Source organism: Salmo salar, chromosome 20, assembly GCF_965601325.2.
Source record: "Salmo salar chromosome 20, fSalSal1, whole genome shotgun sequence".
Taxonomy (NCBI): Eukaryota; Metazoa; Chordata; class Actinopteri; order Salmoniformes; family Salmonidae; genus Salmo; species Salmo salar.
The window spans coordinates 20,755,204-20,772,702 of NC_138310.1; the positions used below are offsets into that span (position 1 = coordinate 20,755,204).

The window sequence follows — 17,499 nt, forward strand, 5'->3', positions numbered from 1 at the left end:
ACATCCAATAAGAGTTTAGCACCCACTTGTGGTCGCTGGTTTCCACTGCATGGAGTATAAAAAGGTGTTCCTAATGTTTGGTATTTGGTATATGCTTGGTATACTCAGTGTATTTACTGTGATCATAATCTTTTTTTTATTTCACATTTATTTAACCAGGTAGGCCAGTTGAGAACAAGTTCTCATTTACAACTGCGATAGAAAAATCTATATACAGTGTGTGCAAATGTAGAAGATTAGTGAGGTAAGGCAATAAATAGGCCATAGAGGTGAAATAATTACAATTTAGCATTAACACTGATAGATGGGCAGATGATGATGTGCAAGTAGAGACACTGGGGTGCAAAAGAGCAAAAAGATAAAAAACAATATGGGGATGAGATAGTTGGGTGTGCTATTTACAGATTACCGATCACTGTACCTGTACACAGCCAAACTGGCCGGCTGTCATGCAGTAGCAATTGAGCCTGGGAACGAGGGTACTGTGATCATAGTTCCTGTTTCCCTAAGATATATGACGCAGACAGCTATAGTCTAATGCTTTTACTTTCGTTTTAAAAGGTAGACTCAGCAAAATTACCTTGCCATGAGCAGCACCGCAGATCATTGAGATGAGCGAGATGCAAGACTTTGCTCTCAGTCACACACCCTACGCATGTGTACGGGTTCACTTCACGTGGTAGACAGGAAACTAAAACAGCTGAGAAGTTGAGTGTCGCGCTTCAACACTCTTGGTCAATTTCTGCAACAACTAACTACGCAGTTTACTTTCTCCATCTACGTCATATCGCCAAGTCTGCTTCTATTAAATAGGCTATTCAATCGTGGATAATATACATTTAACACATTTACATTTAACACTGTAATAAATTACAGTCAAAGTATACAAAAAGACAGCATACGTTTCAATGGCAATAAGCTTTTTATTTAAACATTAAGGCAGTGTTTTTTTTATTTTCATTGTTACACTGCTTTCCACAAAGCTTGCTGGTGGGCATGTAGAATTAAACAGTGTGAATAGTTTTTATGTAAATACCAACCTTGCAGCAAGCCACATAAATATTTACATCTTTTCAGTTCTATATACAATCCTTGCTATTATACAGTGGGTTATAATAATACAAAAAGAAATCATTATGCACAATATGGTTGAACATTTATCAATGCCAATCCCTCCCGCCCACCCTCGTACAATACAGGGATCGTATCCGCCATTCGACAAAATCGTTTTTCGTTCGTCTTGAATCATCCTTTTCATTACAAATGAAACGCTAACTTCTAGCACGGAGAGTGACATGACAGTAATCAAAGCAAGCAGTGTAAGAACAAACAGAAACCAGAGGGGGAAAACATAAATCATTAAAATACACATCAGTACATTTCAAACGGATTCTAGTTTCCTCTGCCATTTATTTAGCTAGCATGTAGATATGGTTCTGACTTCCTATCATGTCAAAATGTACTGTCACTTTGCTCTCCCAACGACTTCATGAATAGTCAATTGATAAAGTAGAGAGGCTGAAACTCTTACCTTCTGTTTTATTGGGCCCAGTTAAAAACTTGTAATTTGAGCTCCACCTTGACTGACTAGATCTAAAACATGACCAGTTTAGGTAGCCAGGGTAAGAAACTTTAGTAATCCAGTGAAGATGAAGGGGGAGGAGAGCACAGGCAGTCCAACAACTGTTACACATGTTCATTACTAACAAGTCTCCATCATGACTAACTCAACCCGCTCTCAACTAGTGGACCGGACAGGAGAACACACCGCGGTCGCCCTCAACAACAGTCACACTGAGAAGAGCTGTGCTTCTCTTGCTTCAACACTCAACACAAGCCATGAACACTGTCATATACCACATCAACAACAAAGAGATGGCCTTTAAAATGGGGGAAAATGTAAAATCACACATGGTAAATGAACACCAACTGTTGGACTTTAACCTCCTCTGAATCAGGATCCTGACAGAATATGTGACAGTTAAGAGCTAAGGCTGTGACAGATTTAGAAAAGAAATCAAGAGGGACGTTTCATCTGCTCTTGGTTTCAACATTTCCCTGCATGGACACGTATAACCCTGGCATGAAGAAAAATGACAGGAAAAAAAAGAAAAAAAAGAAATTGTGCGTCACTTGGTAACTTCAGTACTGTGTTATGTAAAATAAATGGCACTTAACACTAGAAATATCTTATAACTGTACAAAATCAGGTCTAGATAAGAAGGTGCATCTGGCCTGGCATAAGGCAGAGCTCCTCTTCCTCTAGACAGTAAAAGATCAGAGGTCAGACTGCCACAACAGGCAGCCCCTAGAGACATTAGGAGTTCATTCCAAGAGACGAGCTTCCAGCAGGCCAGCTGGGGTTCACACTACAGCCACAGCCGGCACCGCCATGGACCAAGGGGCATAGAAACATAGATGGCTTTTATTTGTCACCTCTTTAATGCAAGCAAATTCCAACTCGGATGCTGGGAAATTTGCCCTAAAGCAGCTTTAAGGTTGGTCTCCACCCACTCAAAGCGGACTAGGTAATGTTTCACTAGAACTGTGATTGTCGCTTGAGTTTGGGAGCACTAAAGAATGTTGGTGGCAAGACCAAATGAAACAGATGTTAAAGGAGGACGCCTCCACAGTAGGATTCTACACTCTTCTCGAGTCCATTCTCGCCTGCCCGAAACAGATTCCTAAAAATGCCGTTGTGAACAAATTGACAACTAAGTGCTTAACATCCAAAAACATTCTCAACAAACACAGACATGGTTAATATAAAAACAGTGAGAAAGTGTCACATGTCTCCTTAGTGCCATCCATCACACCCACAGACCGCTCTCTCTATTGGATGTCTGGAGACCATATGCCACCACCGTCCTCCAATAACATTTCAAATGTATGATGACATCAGCAATGGACAGCATGTATACCCTGTAAACCCCCAAAGATAGATCATTGAAAATAAGAGATAAACTGACACCATCAAAACATTCACGATCAAAAGTACTAAAGGTCTCAGCTCACTTTCAAACACAGGACTGGACTGACTGGATTTAAAAAGGAGAAAAGAAAATAAAGACCTTGTTTTCCTGTGTTGGTTTTCTCCTCCTGTCCATCATCTGATGCATTCTAACAGTAGTAGAAATGCACAGGCTGTCTGAACTCAGTGTCCACAGTACTGTACAATAGATGGCATGCCTGGCTACATGCCTGTCCGCCTGCCCTCTGCACAGTGAAATGACCCAGTGTAGGAAGACCGCTTCCCTAGCAGACCTCTCCAAACAGAACTCTGTGTGGTTCACACCCTGTCCATGGGGTCACTGGCGCAGAGCGAGAGAGACAGAGAGACAGACAGAGAGAGAGAGAGACACTTCTGTGCTGATGCATGTCCACTCTGGTTGGGTTTGCTGGTCAGAGGGGAGCAGCAGGCTTCTCCAAGTTGAAGATCCAGGTTGAATCCCTGTTCAGAGCCCTGACATGGCCGAACAGAGCAGGTTTCCTGTATAAGCAGAAGACACATCCATCCTTGACCAGGGCAAGTGAATCCCTCCGCAGGCCAAATTAAAACACATGAGCATCAGATTATGGGGCCGTACCAAGTCCCTTCCACAAACCGTAGAAGACACTAGAACAGTATACAAACAAGCGCATGAGTTGATGTGTCCGTATCAATAAGGCCAGTAAGAGGGGGAAAATGAAGTAAAAAAGCAAGTGATTTGTCCTTTAGAGTAGTCCTGGAGTGACTGCATACACTGAAACACTAACACATGGAGCAGCAGTGTTTCAGCACACCCCCATCGGTGCTTGTGAACGTCAGTCAGCTGTGTGAGATGGGAGGCCCAGAGGTCAGGTCCTGTCGTACTCCCTTGCTGGGTGGAGATGGAGCTGTAGAGTGGAATAGTGTGTGTGTGTGTGTGTGTGTGTGTGTGTGTGTGTGTGTGTGTGTGTGTGTGTGTGTCAGGTGTGTGCCTGCAGCAGCAGTGGAGGTGGTTAGTTGGCGGGTGCTGTTCTGTTCCATGGCAGGGTCTCTCACTCACTGTCAGACAGGGTCTCTCACTCACTGTCAGACAGGGTCTCTCACTCACTGTCAGACAGGGTCTCTCACTCACTGTCAGACAGGGTCTCTCACTCACTGTCAGACAGGGTCTCTCACTCACTGTCAGACAGGGTCTCTCACTCACTGTCAGACAGGGTCTCATACTGAGAACACAGCAGGGGCTTAGGCTCCTCCTCCCAGGACCGGCCCTGGCCCTGAGCCCCTAACTGGCCAGAGGGGGTGGGGGAGGGGTTTGACACCGGCATGCCACTTGGGAAACGCATGGTCAGGGGGTTACACGGGAAGGGTGTGGAGCCTGAAAGAAGAAGAACAGCAACAATAAATCCTTGAGTACTGACCATGATGCCATAGGTAGCAGAATGCCATTCACAGGGTTTAAAGGTGATGGGTTTCCTGTCTTTGATACAGTTGAATATGAGCAGTGAGAGATGAGATGTTGATAGAGGTGAGAGGTGCAGTGAGAGATGAGATGTTGATAGAGGTGAGCGGGGCAGTGAGAGATGAGATGTTGATAGAGGTGAGAGGTGCAGTGAGAGATGAGATGTTGATAGAGGTGAGAAGTGCAGTGAGAGATGAGATGTTGATAGGAGGTGAGAGATGAGATGTTGATAGAGGTGAGATGTTGATAGAGATGAAAGGGGCAGTGAGAGATGAGATGTTGATAGAGGTGAGATGTTGATAGAGGTGAGATGTTGACAGAGGTGAGATGTTGACAGAGGTGAGATGTTGACAGAGGTGAGATGTTGACAGAGGTGAGATGTTGACAGAGGTGAGATGTTGACAGAGGTGAGATGTTGACAGAGATGAGATGTTGATAGGAGGTGAGATGTTGATAGAGATGAGATGTTGATAGAGGTGAGATGTTGATAGAGGTGAGATGTTGATAGAGGTGAGATGTTGATAGAGGTGAGATGTTGATAGGAGGTGAAAGGGGCAGTGAGAGATGAGATGTTGATAGAGGTGAAAGGGGCAGTGAGAGATGAGATGTTGATAGAGGTGAGAGGGGCAGTGAGAGATGAGATGTTGATAGAGGTGAGAGGTGCAGTGAGAGATGAGATGTTGATAGAGGTGAGAGGGGCAGTGAGAGATGAGATGTTGATAGAGGTGAAAGGGGCAATGAGAGATGAGATGTTGATAGGAGGTGAGATGTTGATAGAGATGAGATGTTGATAGAGATGAGATGTTGATAGGAGGTGAGAGATGAGATGTTCATAGAGGTGAGATGTTGATAGAGATGAGATGTTGATAGGAGGTGAGAGATGAGATGTTCATAGAGGTGAGATGTTGATAGAGATGAGATGTTGATAGGAGGTGAGATGTTGATAGAAGGTAAGATGTTGATAGAGGTGAGATGTTGATAGAGGTGAGATGTTGATAGAGGTGAGATGTTGATAGAGGTGAGATGTTGATAGGAGGTGAGATGTTGATAGGAGGTGAGATGTTGATAGGAGGTGAGATGTTGATAGGAGGTGAGATGTTGATAGGAGGTGAGATGTTGATGAGGGAGGTGAGATGTTGATAGAGGTGAGATGTTGATAGAGATGAGATGTTGATAGAGATGAGATGTTGATAGAGGTGAGATGTTGATAGAGGTGAGATGTTGATAGAGGTGAGATGTTGATAGAGGTGAGATGTTGATAGAGGTGAGAGATGAGATGTTGATAGAGGTGAGATGTTGATAGAGGTGAGATGTTGATAGAGATGAGATGTTGATAGAGATGAGATGTTGATAGAGATGAGATGTTGATAGAGATGAGATGTTGATAGAGATGAGATGTTGATAGAGATGAGATGTTGATAGAGGTGAGATGTTGATAGAGGTGAGATGTTGATAGAGGTGAGATGTTGATAGAGGTGAGATGTTGATAGAGGTGAGATGTTGATAGAGGTGAAAGGGGCAGTGAGAGATGAGATGTTGATAGAGGTGAGATGTTGATAGAGGTGAAAGGGGCAGTGAGAGATGAGATGTTGATAGAGGTGAGATGTTGATAGAGATGAAAGGGGCAGTGAGAGATGAGATGTTGATAGAGGTGAGATGTTGATAGAGGTGAGATGTTGACAGAGGTGAGATGTTGACAGAGGTGAGATGTTGACAGAGGTGAGATGTTGACAGAGGTGAGATGTTGACAGAGGTGAGATGTTGACAGAGGTGAGATGTTGACAGAGATGAGATGTTGATAGGAGGTGAGATGTTGATAGAGGTGAGATGTTGATAGAGATGAGATGTTGATAGAGGTGAGATGTTGATAGAGGTGAGATGTTGATAGAGGTGAGATGTTGATAGAGGTGAGATGTTGATAGAGGTGAGATGTTGATAGGAGGTGAAAGGGGCAGTGAGAGATGAGATGTTGATAGAGGTGAAAGGGGCAGTGAGAGATGAGATGTTGATAGAGGTGAGAGGGGCAGTGAGAGATGAGATGTTGATAGAGGTGAGAGGTGCAGTGAGAGATGAGATGTTGATAGAGGTGAGAGGGGCAGTGAGAGATGAGATGTTGATAGAGGTGAAAGGGGCAATGAGAGATGAGATGTTGATAGAGATGAGATGTTGATAGAGATGAGATGTTGATAGAGATGAGATGTTGATAGGAGGTGAGAGATGAGATGTTCATAGAGGTGAGATGTTGATAGAGATGAGATGTTGATAGGAGGTGAGAGATGAGATGTTCATAGAGGTGAGATGTTGATAGGAGGTGAGATGTTGATAGGAGATGAGATGTTGATAGGAGGTGAGATGTTGATAGAGGTGAGATGTTGATAGAGGTGAGATGTTGATAGAGGTGAGATGTTGATAGAGGTGAGAGATGAGATGTTGATAGAGGTGAGAGATGAGATGTTGATAGAGGTGAGATGTTGATAGAGGTGAGATGTTGATAGAGATGAGATGTTGATAGAGATGAGATGTTGATAGAGATGAGATGTTGATAGAGATGAGATGTTGATAGAGATGAGATGTTGATAGAGATGAGATGTTGATAGAGATGAGATGTTGATAGAGGTGAGATGTTGATAGAGGTGAGATGTTGATAGAGGTGAGATGTTGATAGAGGTGAGATGTTGATAGAGGTGAGATGTTGATAGAGGTGAGATGTTGATAGAGGTGAGATGTTGATAGAGGTGAGATGTTGATAGAGGTGAAAGGGGCAGTGAGAGATGAGATGTTGATAGAGGTGAGATGTTGATAGAGGTGAAAGGGGCAGTGAGAGATGAGATGTTGATAGAGGTGAGATGTTGATAGAGATGAAAGGGGCAGTGAGAGATGAGATGTTGATAGAGGTGAGATGTTGATAGAGGTGAGATGTTGACAGAGGTGAGATGTTGACAGAGGTGAGATGTTGACAGAGGTGAGATGTTGACAGAGGTGAGATGTTGACAGAGGTGAGATGTTGACAGAGATGAGATGTTGATAGGAGGTGAGATGTTGATAGAGGTGAGATGTTGATAGAGATGAGATGTTGATAGAGGTGAGATGTTGATAGAGGTGAGATGTTGATAGAGGTGAGATGTTGATAGAGGTGAGATGTTGATAGGAGGTGAAAGGGGCAGTGAGAGATGAGATGTTGATAGAGGTGAAAGGGGCAGTGAGAGATGAGATGTTGATAGAGGTGAGAGGGGCAGTGAGAGATGAGATGTTGATAGAGGTGAGAGGTGCAGTGAGAGATGAGATGTTGATAGAGGTGAGAGGGGCAGTGAGAGATGAGATGTTGATAGAGGTGAAAGGGGCAATGAGAGATGAGATGTTGATAGAGATGAGATGTTGATAGAGATGAGATGTTGATAGAGATGAGATGTTGATAGGAGGTGAGAGATGAGATGTTCATAGAGGTGAGATGTTGATAGAGATGAGATGTTGATAGGAGGTGAGAGATGAGATGTTCATAGAGGTGAGATGTTGATAGGAGATGAGATGTTGATAGGAGGTGAGATGTTGATAGAGGTGAGATGTTGATAGAGGTGAGATGTTGATAGAGGTGAGATGTTGATAGAGGTGAGATGTTGATAGAGGTGAGATGTTGATAGAGGTGAGATGTTGATAGAGGTGAGATGTTGATAGAGGTGAGATGTTGATAGAGGTGAGATGTTGATAGAGGTGAGATGTTGATAGAGGTGAGATGTTGATAGGAGGTGAGATGTTGATAGGAGGTGAGATGTTGATAGGAGGTGAGATGTTGATAGAGGTGAGAGATGAGATGTTGATAGAGGTGAGATGTTGATAGAGATGAGATGTTGATAGAGGTGAGATGTTGATAGAGATGAGATGTTGATAGAGGTGAGATGTTGATAGAGGTGAGATGTTGATAGAGGTGAGATGTTGATAGAGGTGAGATGTTGATAGAGGTGAGATGTTGATAGAGGTGAGATGTTGATAGAGGTGAGATGTTGATAGAGGTGAGATGTTGATAGAGGTGAGATGTTGATAGAGGTGAGATGTTGATAGAGGTGAGATGTTGATAGAGGTGAGAGATGAGATGTTGATAGAGGTGAGATGTTGATAGAGGTGAGATGTTGATAGAGGTGAGATGTTGATAGGAGGTGAGATGTTGATAGGAGGTGAGATGTTGATAGGAGGTGAGATGTTGATAGGAGGTGAGATGTTGATAGGAGGTGAGATGTTGATAGGAGGTGAGATGTTGATAGGAGGTGAGATGTTGATAGAGGTGAGATGTTGATAGAGGTGAGATGTTGATAGAGGTGAGATGTTGATAGAGGTGAGATGTTGATAGAGGTGAGATGTTGATAGAGGTGAGATGTTGACAGAGGTGAGATGTTGACAGAGGTGAGATGTTGACAGAGGTGAGATGTTGACAGAGGTGAGATGTTGACAGAGGTGAGATGTTGACAGAGGTGAGATGTTGACAGAGGTGAGATGTTGACAGAGGTGAGATGTTGACAGAGGTGAGATGTTGACAGAGATGAGATGTTGATAGAGGTGAGAGATGAGATGTTGATAGAGGTGAGATGTTGATAGAGATGAGATGTTGATAGAGATGAGATGTTGATAGAGGTGAGATGTTGATAGAGATGAGATGTTGATAGAGGTGAGATGTTGATAGAGGTGAGATGTTGATAGAGGTGAGATGTTGATAGAGGTGAGATGTTGATAGAGGTGAGATGTTGATAGAGGTGAGATGTTGATAGAGGTGAGATGTTGATAGAGGTGAGATGTTGATAGAGGTGAGATGTTGATAGGAGGTGAGATGTTGATAGGAGGTGAGATGTTGATAGAGGTGAGATGTTGATAGAGGTGAGATGTTGATAGAGGTGAGATGTTGATAGAGGTGAGATGTTGATAGAGGTGAAAGGGGCAGTGAGAGATGAGATGTTGATAGAGGTGAGATGTTGATGGAGGTGAGATGTTGATGGAGGTGAAAGGGGCAGTGAGAGATGAGATGTTGATAGAGGTGAAAGGGGCAGTGAGAGATGAGATGTTGATAGAGGTGAGAGGGGCAGTGAGAGATGAGATGTTGATAGAGGTGAGAGGTGCAGTGAGAGATGAGATGTTGATAGAGGTGAGAGGGGCAGTGAGAGATGAGATGTTGATAGAGGTGAAAGGGCAGTGAGAGATGAGATGTTGATAGAGGTGAGATGTTGATAGAGGTGAGATGTTGATAGAGGTGAGATGTTGGAGGTGACAGGGGCAGTGGGGGGGCAGCAGTACCTGTGGAGGAGGGCCGGTCCTCCCAGACACGGTTGGTGACGGGCGTGCGGCGGTTGGCATCCCCCTCAGAGTGGACAGAGGACACAGAGGAGGGTCTCTCCCCCCCTGACAGGCCCGGCCCGGGGGATTTGGCCTTCCGCCCGTTAGAACGCCCGCTGCCCTTTGGTTTCCCCCCACCTACACAAAGAGAGGGAACACAGCGCAGCCCTGTGGTTTAGTGGCCAGGTCTATTCACATTTATCGACCATACATCTGAAGTTACAACTGTGAGAATCTAGTCTAGCAAAGCTGAATGAATGAATAATTCACTTGATTTGTTACACATACATTGCTGTTTCATAATGGAAATACTGAGCCCTCCGAACACCAGTACATACAATCCACCCAACAGTAGCTTATGACAGAGGGAGATTTACGAGGTAATATCACACCTTGCAGTGAGTAAGAGTCCTCCGTCCGTCCATCAGCGGGGAGCATAGCGGCAGGCACACTGGCAACCATGGGGTTAATAGCATTGGAGGAGGGAGGGCGCTCCTCGGCCTGGTCATCATAGTTTCCCATCAGGGCTTTTCTGATAATGGCCTCCAGCCCTATGGTGTTACCGGACACCTCGGGAGCCGGGTGGCTGCGTATACTCACAGGTCCTGAGAGGCAGGAAGTGGCAGGGGGAAGTTAGAGAGGGCATTGAGTAGCGGGTGAGAGAGAGGGAGCGAAAGAGAAACATAGATAGAGGAGATAGTTAAAATAGAAGACAAATGGAAAAGGGCCAACATGAGAATGGAGGAGTGAGGGAGAGAAAAGGAAGACGGGGACAAGAGAAAGCAAGAAAAAGGGCGTGAGAGAAAGAGAGTGGAACAGCAGAGAGGGGAAGAATAAACCAGTCAGCACATCCTCAGAGAGATGGAAAGAGACATGTTGGTTTGTGCTGACGCAGCTTTCAGTCTGTCAGTGGGCATTATGTAGGTTATGAGCCTCCAGAGGATAGCCACAGGAGAGAGAGGTGATGGACTCTAAATAACATCCAGTATGTAGCTACTGTTCTCTCCAGTCTCCTGTGAGTAGCCTAGCTGATGCACATGCTCCGGAGCCGCAGCCAAAAGCCTAGCTGTGTCAGCTAGGGCCCATCAGGGGAACGTGGCCGTATGTATACCAACTGGAGGAGAACCTCTCTACTGTACCATGCTGATCTATACCACAACAGAGTCACATAACAGAAAATCTGGCTCACATCTACTGTGCATAAATCACAGAAAAACTACTACTCTAAGCACGTTATACCACAACATTGTGGTTGAGAGTAACAATAATCCACCTCCCACCACTAATATCCCACGATCATTTCAAGAAATCCTGTATCTTACCTGCAGTGGTAGAGGCAGGCATGTTGAATATCTCTGTTCCTGGCTGACCAGGATCTGGATGTGGAAACAGTATTTTTAGAGCATAGTCTCTTTGTCTATGACTACAGTATCTACAGTACCAATGCTGTATGCGGTCACTGTGGTGGTGGGACTCACTGAACTCGGCGTCACTGCCGACCACAGTCATCTTCTTGATCATCTCCTGTTTCTTGGACTTGACGATGGCCGAGGTGCTCTCAGTGAGCTTGCTGAAGAAGGCTGGGGGCTGGGAGGTGCTGGGAGGGGAGCGAGAGCCCATGCTGTGGGGAGATGACCACATCTAGTTAGCGTCCGGAGAACTACTGTTCTACTGCTTCCTACACTACGGCTATTACCCACCCTTTTTTTTTTTTTTTACCAAGAGTAGTCCAGAGAATGTGGTAACAATGATTTCTTTCTGTGTGAGGAAGGGAGGTAGGGTGAGACCATACCCCTGCTCGTTGGGGTAGGAGGCCCCTTGCGTCTCTGGTTCAGACATGGCTCCGGCAGGGGACACGGGCTCAATGCCGTCTGTAGACATATTGACAGGTGACACCTTGGGCTGAGGAGGGGACCTGGGAACACACACACGCTAATGAGCCACTGTGGTCTGGCTGAGTATACACAGTCATCTAAACAATATTCAAGATCAATTCATGTCAGTATCTGCATTTCCACATAGGATTAAACGTAGTACATAACATGCGACACCCATAGGAAGATACAGAGCGGTGCCATATACAGCATAAAATCTGGGCAGTACCTGTCTCGGGCACGATCCCCTCCGGCTCCCTCTGGAGTGTAGCGAGGCCCCTGGCTGGGCTCCTGGGAGGCAGGTGGGGCCTGGGGGGCGCTGGTGGTCCGGGTCAGGTCCAGGACAGAGTTGTTATGGTAGGACTGCTGCATATGGACCTGCTGCTGGGTCTGCCGGGTGTAGTCCTTGGTGATCACCTCCTGTTCCCCACACACATCACAGACACAGGTCAGACACAGAATCTCTCCTTCCGTCCTGTCTGCTTCTCATTCCTACAGACTTTAAGAACTGTACGGGAAATCATCTTTAAGATGGTAAATGAAACAGTGATATAATATAGTAAAATATATTTCTGTAGTTGTGTGGGGGCTTACACTGATGTGCTGGGCCAGGGTGACCACCCTCTGGCTGCTTTTGACCAGGGGGGACTGGGGCTGCTGGCCCGGGGACAGCCTCTCCTCAGAGGGAGGTCGGTACAGACCATGCTGCTCCATGGGCATCATCTTCTGCTGAACTGAGGGGACAGGACAAAACACACACACACACACACACACACACACACACACACACACACACACACACACACACACACACACACACACATTAAGCAGCACCACCATGTACACACAGAGGGACAAAGAAGGTGAAAATTCAGTTTCCTGGGTCAGTTTGAAGAGGCAGCTTACAGAAAGTCTAACTACAGCGTATTAGTATTCCCTGTTTCTAAAGGTGAAAAACTGACGAGAGCTTGTTGTAAAATTATAGAATAAACAAACAAATATATATATTTATTAAGTCCATTATGTGCACAGCATACGGTGTGCTCGATAAACATTGCGTGAGTGACACATCTGCTGTGCATAAGAGCTCAACGGTAGTTTTCCTGCTGCAGAAATCCTCTGTCTCTACAAAGTGTTGTCAGCCAGTGGCGTTGGATGTGTCAAGCTACTTCAGAACACTACGGACTTATTTATATATTGAACTCTCCTCAAAGGAGAGAAGCATAAATCACTGACAAGCTTAGCGGTGACATAAAATGGCAACTCAATACTAGTAAGGTGTTCTTAATGTTTTGTACACTCTGTGTGTGTGTGTGTGTGTGTGTGTGTGTGTGTGTGTGTGTGTGATATATATATATATAAAACGCACCTCTCACAGCATGTTATACCACAACACTCATCTGACCTCGACATGCACACACTTTCCCTATAGGCATGTCATAAATATTGATGTGGCACATAGCTTTACAAATGGAAAAACAAGAAAACAATATTGCATTTCTAAGGATGGAAAAGTCGCGTTAAGCGGTTTGCATGTGGAAAAATCTGAATAAATTACAGTGAGGCGTAATAAGGACATGCAGAGATTTGGGGGCCAGAAGCTGCAGCACCCCCCTCCCCCAGGATCTTTTTATGGGTCTCTCCACCACCCGTTACGCCCTCTCCCTGCCCCCCACCTCGACCACCCACCTCCAGAGGAAGATCAACGCTGTCTGGAGCCCCGGGGAGGTTGTTTGTCTGTCTGGTGGCTGGTGGGGCTTTATTCTCGTGATGCACCCTGGCAGGCTCGCCTGACTGTTTCCTACTACACTTCACACTGGTTTATATTGAGACCGACTGACACACACGACCTAAGCTTTCTCTTTTGTCATTTAGGTCATCTAGCTAGCAATATCTTCGCCTTATTTCTGGAACATTTTGTGAGGCGAGTATCTGTAAGGGAGGTGTCATTACTAACTATGAATCAAATACTTACAGAATTACTATATCATAAACCTTCTGCTAAAATTACATTAATAGATCGATAACTAGGCTACTTTATTTAGTTTCTAATATGGAACTCCTGAATACTACAGGTGAACTAAGTTTGCAATATGAGGGGGGGAGGGGTGCCACATGGTAAAGACAGCCACATCCTCAATAAAAAGGAAATTAAAATAAGCAGCAATGAATGTTACGCTGAAATCTTCCAACCACTGAACCATCTATGATCTCTCTCCAAGGAAATAGCAATTGGGTTCTGTATTTGTACCATAATAAATGGTCAATACATAGTCATTTAATACAAATATATAGTCATTTAATATTAAAAATGAGCTGGTTAATTTGATTTATCCAGCGCGTAAGCTGCTTTCATCTCCTTAATATTCTGTCCAAGTAAGCTCTAGTTTAGACTTCTCTTCTGCTCAATGTCAAAACGTGTTAAATAATAATTAGATGGTCACGTTTGGATATATATTTTTTTATAGTTCTCTACGTTACACAAAAAAATAGCATAGCGTAGAAAAGAACACAAAAAAATAAATATGTAAAAAATAATTTGGACTGATTTGATAATGCCCAACCACCACAGCGTGCAATAGGCCACAGACAGACGAGGGGAGGGTCTGGGTGATGAGGGGACCCTGGGATCCAGAGCGTCTTACCATCACTGGCGCTGTTGGCCACGAGCGAGCCCGTCTCTGGCATTCCCGTTTCACAAGAAATTTGACGCATGATAATCGCGTTTATGAAGTTGGCCGCAGTCATGGTGGTCTTACCGAGTGATCGGAGCTCTTGTTCCTGAACGGACATCGGTTTGTTTTGAGTCTTTTCCCTACTAGGTGTGCCACTTTCTCCGCGGCCAGCAGCGTTATCCGACTGGGGGGGCAGCAGGTGAGGGGGGGGGCGCCCTGAGTGGTGAGAGGCTGAAGAGCCCTGGGGGTAGGGGCTGGGGTAACCCCCTTGGTTAGGGCTGGCCAGCTTGGGGTCAGATTTGCTGGAGGATATAGAGGGCCCATGTTGGTCTTGGGTGTGTTTGGGAAGGCCTCCCCTACTCTTGCTCCCATCCCGGCCCATTTCCTTAGAGTCCATGCTTTGTTGGTAGCCGTAGCCTGGGTAGCGATTTGAGCCTGGCATGGACCTGTGAGAAAAACAAAATCACTAAAACAGTCAGTAAACATGCCAACCACAGATGAACCCCCACCACAGTCTGCACATCCCATTTAGAAGAACCACAGAAGAAGGCACGTGCAGTAGGAGATACTTAGCCATTTATCCAACCATGTATGTCATGCATGTCACCAAGCAGGTTACCTTAGCACAGATGGGTTGTTGTGGTCGCTGACAGGCAGACTCTTGCCCCCAGTGTTGTGCAGGACACTGGGCCTCTGCTGGACACTGTCCTGGGTGCGAGGGGACACCGGGGAGTGCTGGTGGCCATAGCCAGAGTGGGAGGAGGGCCTGACACTACCACCTGAGCTGTGCTCTGTGCCTGAGGGAGGGAGGGTACAGATACATTACACACAGCACAGAGCTCATATCACCTCATAGAACAACAGCATAGACATCCAACACAGACCATGTGCAGTAAATGTACTACTATCATGGTAATAACATAATAGTGTAATAATTGAATAGACAGACAGGCAGTGAGTGGGTCTATATCTTTACACACCTGGTCTCCAGATGGGGGCGTGTTCCACGTTGCCGTGAGAGATCCCCTTCTCTCTGTCCCTGTCCCGCTCCCTCTCTCGCTCTCTGTCTCTGTCCCGTCTCTCGCGATCCCTCTCTCTCTCTCTCTCCTGTTCCCTGTCCCTCTCGCGGTCTCTCTCCCGGTCTCTCTCCCGCTCGCGGTCAGCAGAGGACGGTGTGCCGTGCTGCTTGCTCATGTGTTGGGGTCCAACTACACAGCACAGGAGAGACACAAACAAAACACAGATGAGTCCGTCACACAGCATCACATTTAAAACACAGAACGCTGGCTGGTGTAGAGTCCAGTCCAGTACCTGGTGAGATGGGAGAGGAGGTGTATGGCTGGCTAGGGAAGGCTCCAGGAATGTAGGTGATGCGGTCCATGGGGGAGCCGGAAGACCCTGCAGAGGGAGGGACCAGGACAGGTAAGTGTGGCACCTGAGACAGATCGATGATCCCTGGGAACAAGAAGGAAAAACATCACTAGTCAAAACTATAGACTGCGCTACACTACACTGGTCCAGCTAGGCTACTTTTTGTGTGTGTGTGTGTGTGTGTGTGTGTGTGTGTGTGTGTGCGTTTGCACCATGACCAGAGTGAGGCTCACCGCGCGGGGCAGCAGAGTAGGGCAGTTGGAGGGGCTGGTCCCGTGGCGAGAGCCCCCTCAGCAGGTCTGAGCGCTGGGCAGCCATGGCGGCTGCTGCAGGCCACTGGTGCATCTGCTGGGAGGTGATGTAGTCGTTGAGCAGCGTCTGGCGGTTCTCCAGGGCCGCCGTGTCGGGGAAGCCCCGGATCAGGTAGGGGTAGGGGTGAGGGTAGCCAGGGTTAGGGGCCAGGTGGCGAGGCAGGTAGTAGGCTGCTAAATGAGGAAGACAAAGAGACCATATAAAGCCATCATATAGTCACGTACACCCTCCCCCCAACCACACCCCTCCAACAGACAGAAAGAGCAGGTATTGAAGGAGCTCCTACGTAGAACTGTACAGTGGACACGAGAACGGTCCAGTCGTGTACTATGTACCTGGGTCGATGGGGATGCCCTGACGCAGGGCAGCAGGGTCAAAGGCCAGGGGGATCTGACCTCGGTACACGTCAGCCCCCAGACCCTGCAGCAGACGCTCGTACGACGCCAGGGACGCCTGTTGTTGGGCCTGTTGTTGGGCCTGCTGCTCGGCAACGCCTGGCAGCGGTGACTTGCCGGAGCTCATCTCCCTAGGGGTGGGTGTGGACTTGCGCTCCTGAGGCTGGTTCTTATTGGAGCCTGTACCACACAGAGAGGAGAGACGGGAAAGAGAAGGATGCTTCACAACACAAACACGGTGGGCTTCACATGAGCTCTTTTCATTTCAACCCAGGGCGAAAAACAATCAATGCATCACCATCAGACAGGTTCTACGACAGTGCACAGTCCGGTGTCGGTGTGTGACATACCATCATGCTGCCGCTGGCCTGATTCTCTGGACAGGGGGGATCCTCTGTGAGAAGGCCCAGTGTAGGGAGCCCTCATGCCACCCTTGGGTTCCTCGTAGCGAACGGGGCTTTGGTGGGCCTTGCCACCTTGGTCGCCCCCCATGGCCAGGGGCGAGGAGCGGGCCATGGAGCTGGCCGTGCTGACCACAGCGCTGGGCCGGCCCTTAGGACCTTCCTCATAGCGGCCCCGCTGCTCAGGCCCCCGCATCTCCAGGTGGGAGGGCATGCCGTAGTGGGAGCGTGGGGAGCTGGCGATGATGGAACGAACATCGTGCCCCTTCCTTAAGCCACCCTGCTCCTGCTTCATAGGAGCGCCCTGAAAAAAGGAAACACTGAATATCTCTACCAATAGGGACTTGTCTTGCTTTTATTTCCCTGACGCACAGTGCATCTACAGTGTGGCGGTCCACTCACCTGTGCTATGATGCCATCTTTGCCAGCCTTGGCCATCATCATGACTTCGGGCATCTGTCGGAGCTCCTCTCTGGGGATGAGGTGGATGGATCGGCCCCCCTCCTTCACGGTGGGAACCATGCCGTCTCGGCCCTTCATTGGGTCAGCCATCTGGCCAGGCCCTCGGGGCGGGGAGCCCTCTCTCTTCATCTGCTTGGGCTCTCGCCTCATGTAGCCATCCTGGGGTTCCAGGTGACGGGGGATACCTGGGGGGAAGAGGAGGAGGGGTGGAACACAAACACACAGGAGTTCAAATTTGAAGTGAGACTGGAACTTTATTGACAATT

At 46.9% G+C, this 17,499-nt stretch overlaps 1 protein-coding gene across 13 annotated transcripts in view; it reads right to left on the reverse strand.

Moving 5' to 3' along the window:
* Positions 1 to 903: 903 nt before the first annotated feature.
* The window catches only part of LOC106579918 (nuclear receptor corepressor 2), a 140,530-nt gene continuing 123,934 nt past the window's right edge, over positions 904 to 17,499 (reverse strand). For 9 of the 13 annotated variants that reach the window (XM_014160309.3, XM_014160308.3, XM_014160311.3 and 6 more), the window contains 16 exons: positions 17,174 to 17,418; positions 16,721 to 17,075; positions 16,311 to 16,550; positions 15,897 to 16,148; positions 15,604 to 15,747; positions 15,273 to 15,500; positions 14,912 to 15,089; positions 14,263 to 14,738; positions 12,212 to 12,351; positions 11,847 to 12,037; positions 11,536 to 11,658; positions 11,222 to 11,364; positions 11,066 to 11,119; positions 10,136 to 10,348; positions 9,705 to 9,881; positions 904 to 4,343 (listed from right to left, as the gene is read on the reverse strand). In XM_014160309.3, the coding sequence (XP_014015784.3) occupies positions 4,165 to 4,343; positions 9,705 to 9,881; positions 10,136 to 10,348; positions 11,066 to 11,119; positions 11,222 to 11,364; positions 11,536 to 11,658; positions 11,847 to 12,037; positions 12,212 to 12,351; positions 14,263 to 14,738; positions 14,912 to 15,089; positions 15,273 to 15,500; positions 15,604 to 15,747; positions 15,897 to 16,148; positions 16,311 to 16,550; positions 16,721 to 17,075; positions 17,174 to 17,418 (3,338 nt within the window). In that variant the 3' untranslated portion in view covers positions 904 to 4,164. The remainder of the gene's footprint in view (positions 4,344 to 9,704; positions 9,882 to 10,135; positions 10,349 to 11,065; positions 11,120 to 11,221; positions 11,365 to 11,535; positions 11,659 to 11,846; positions 12,038 to 12,211; positions 12,352 to 14,262; positions 14,739 to 14,911; positions 15,090 to 15,272; positions 15,501 to 15,603; positions 15,748 to 15,896; positions 16,149 to 16,310; positions 16,551 to 16,720; positions 17,076 to 17,173; positions 17,419 to 17,499) is intronic. The other 4 variants (XM_014160317.3, XM_014160307.3, XM_014160316.3 and 1 more) reach the window with 4 other exon arrangements.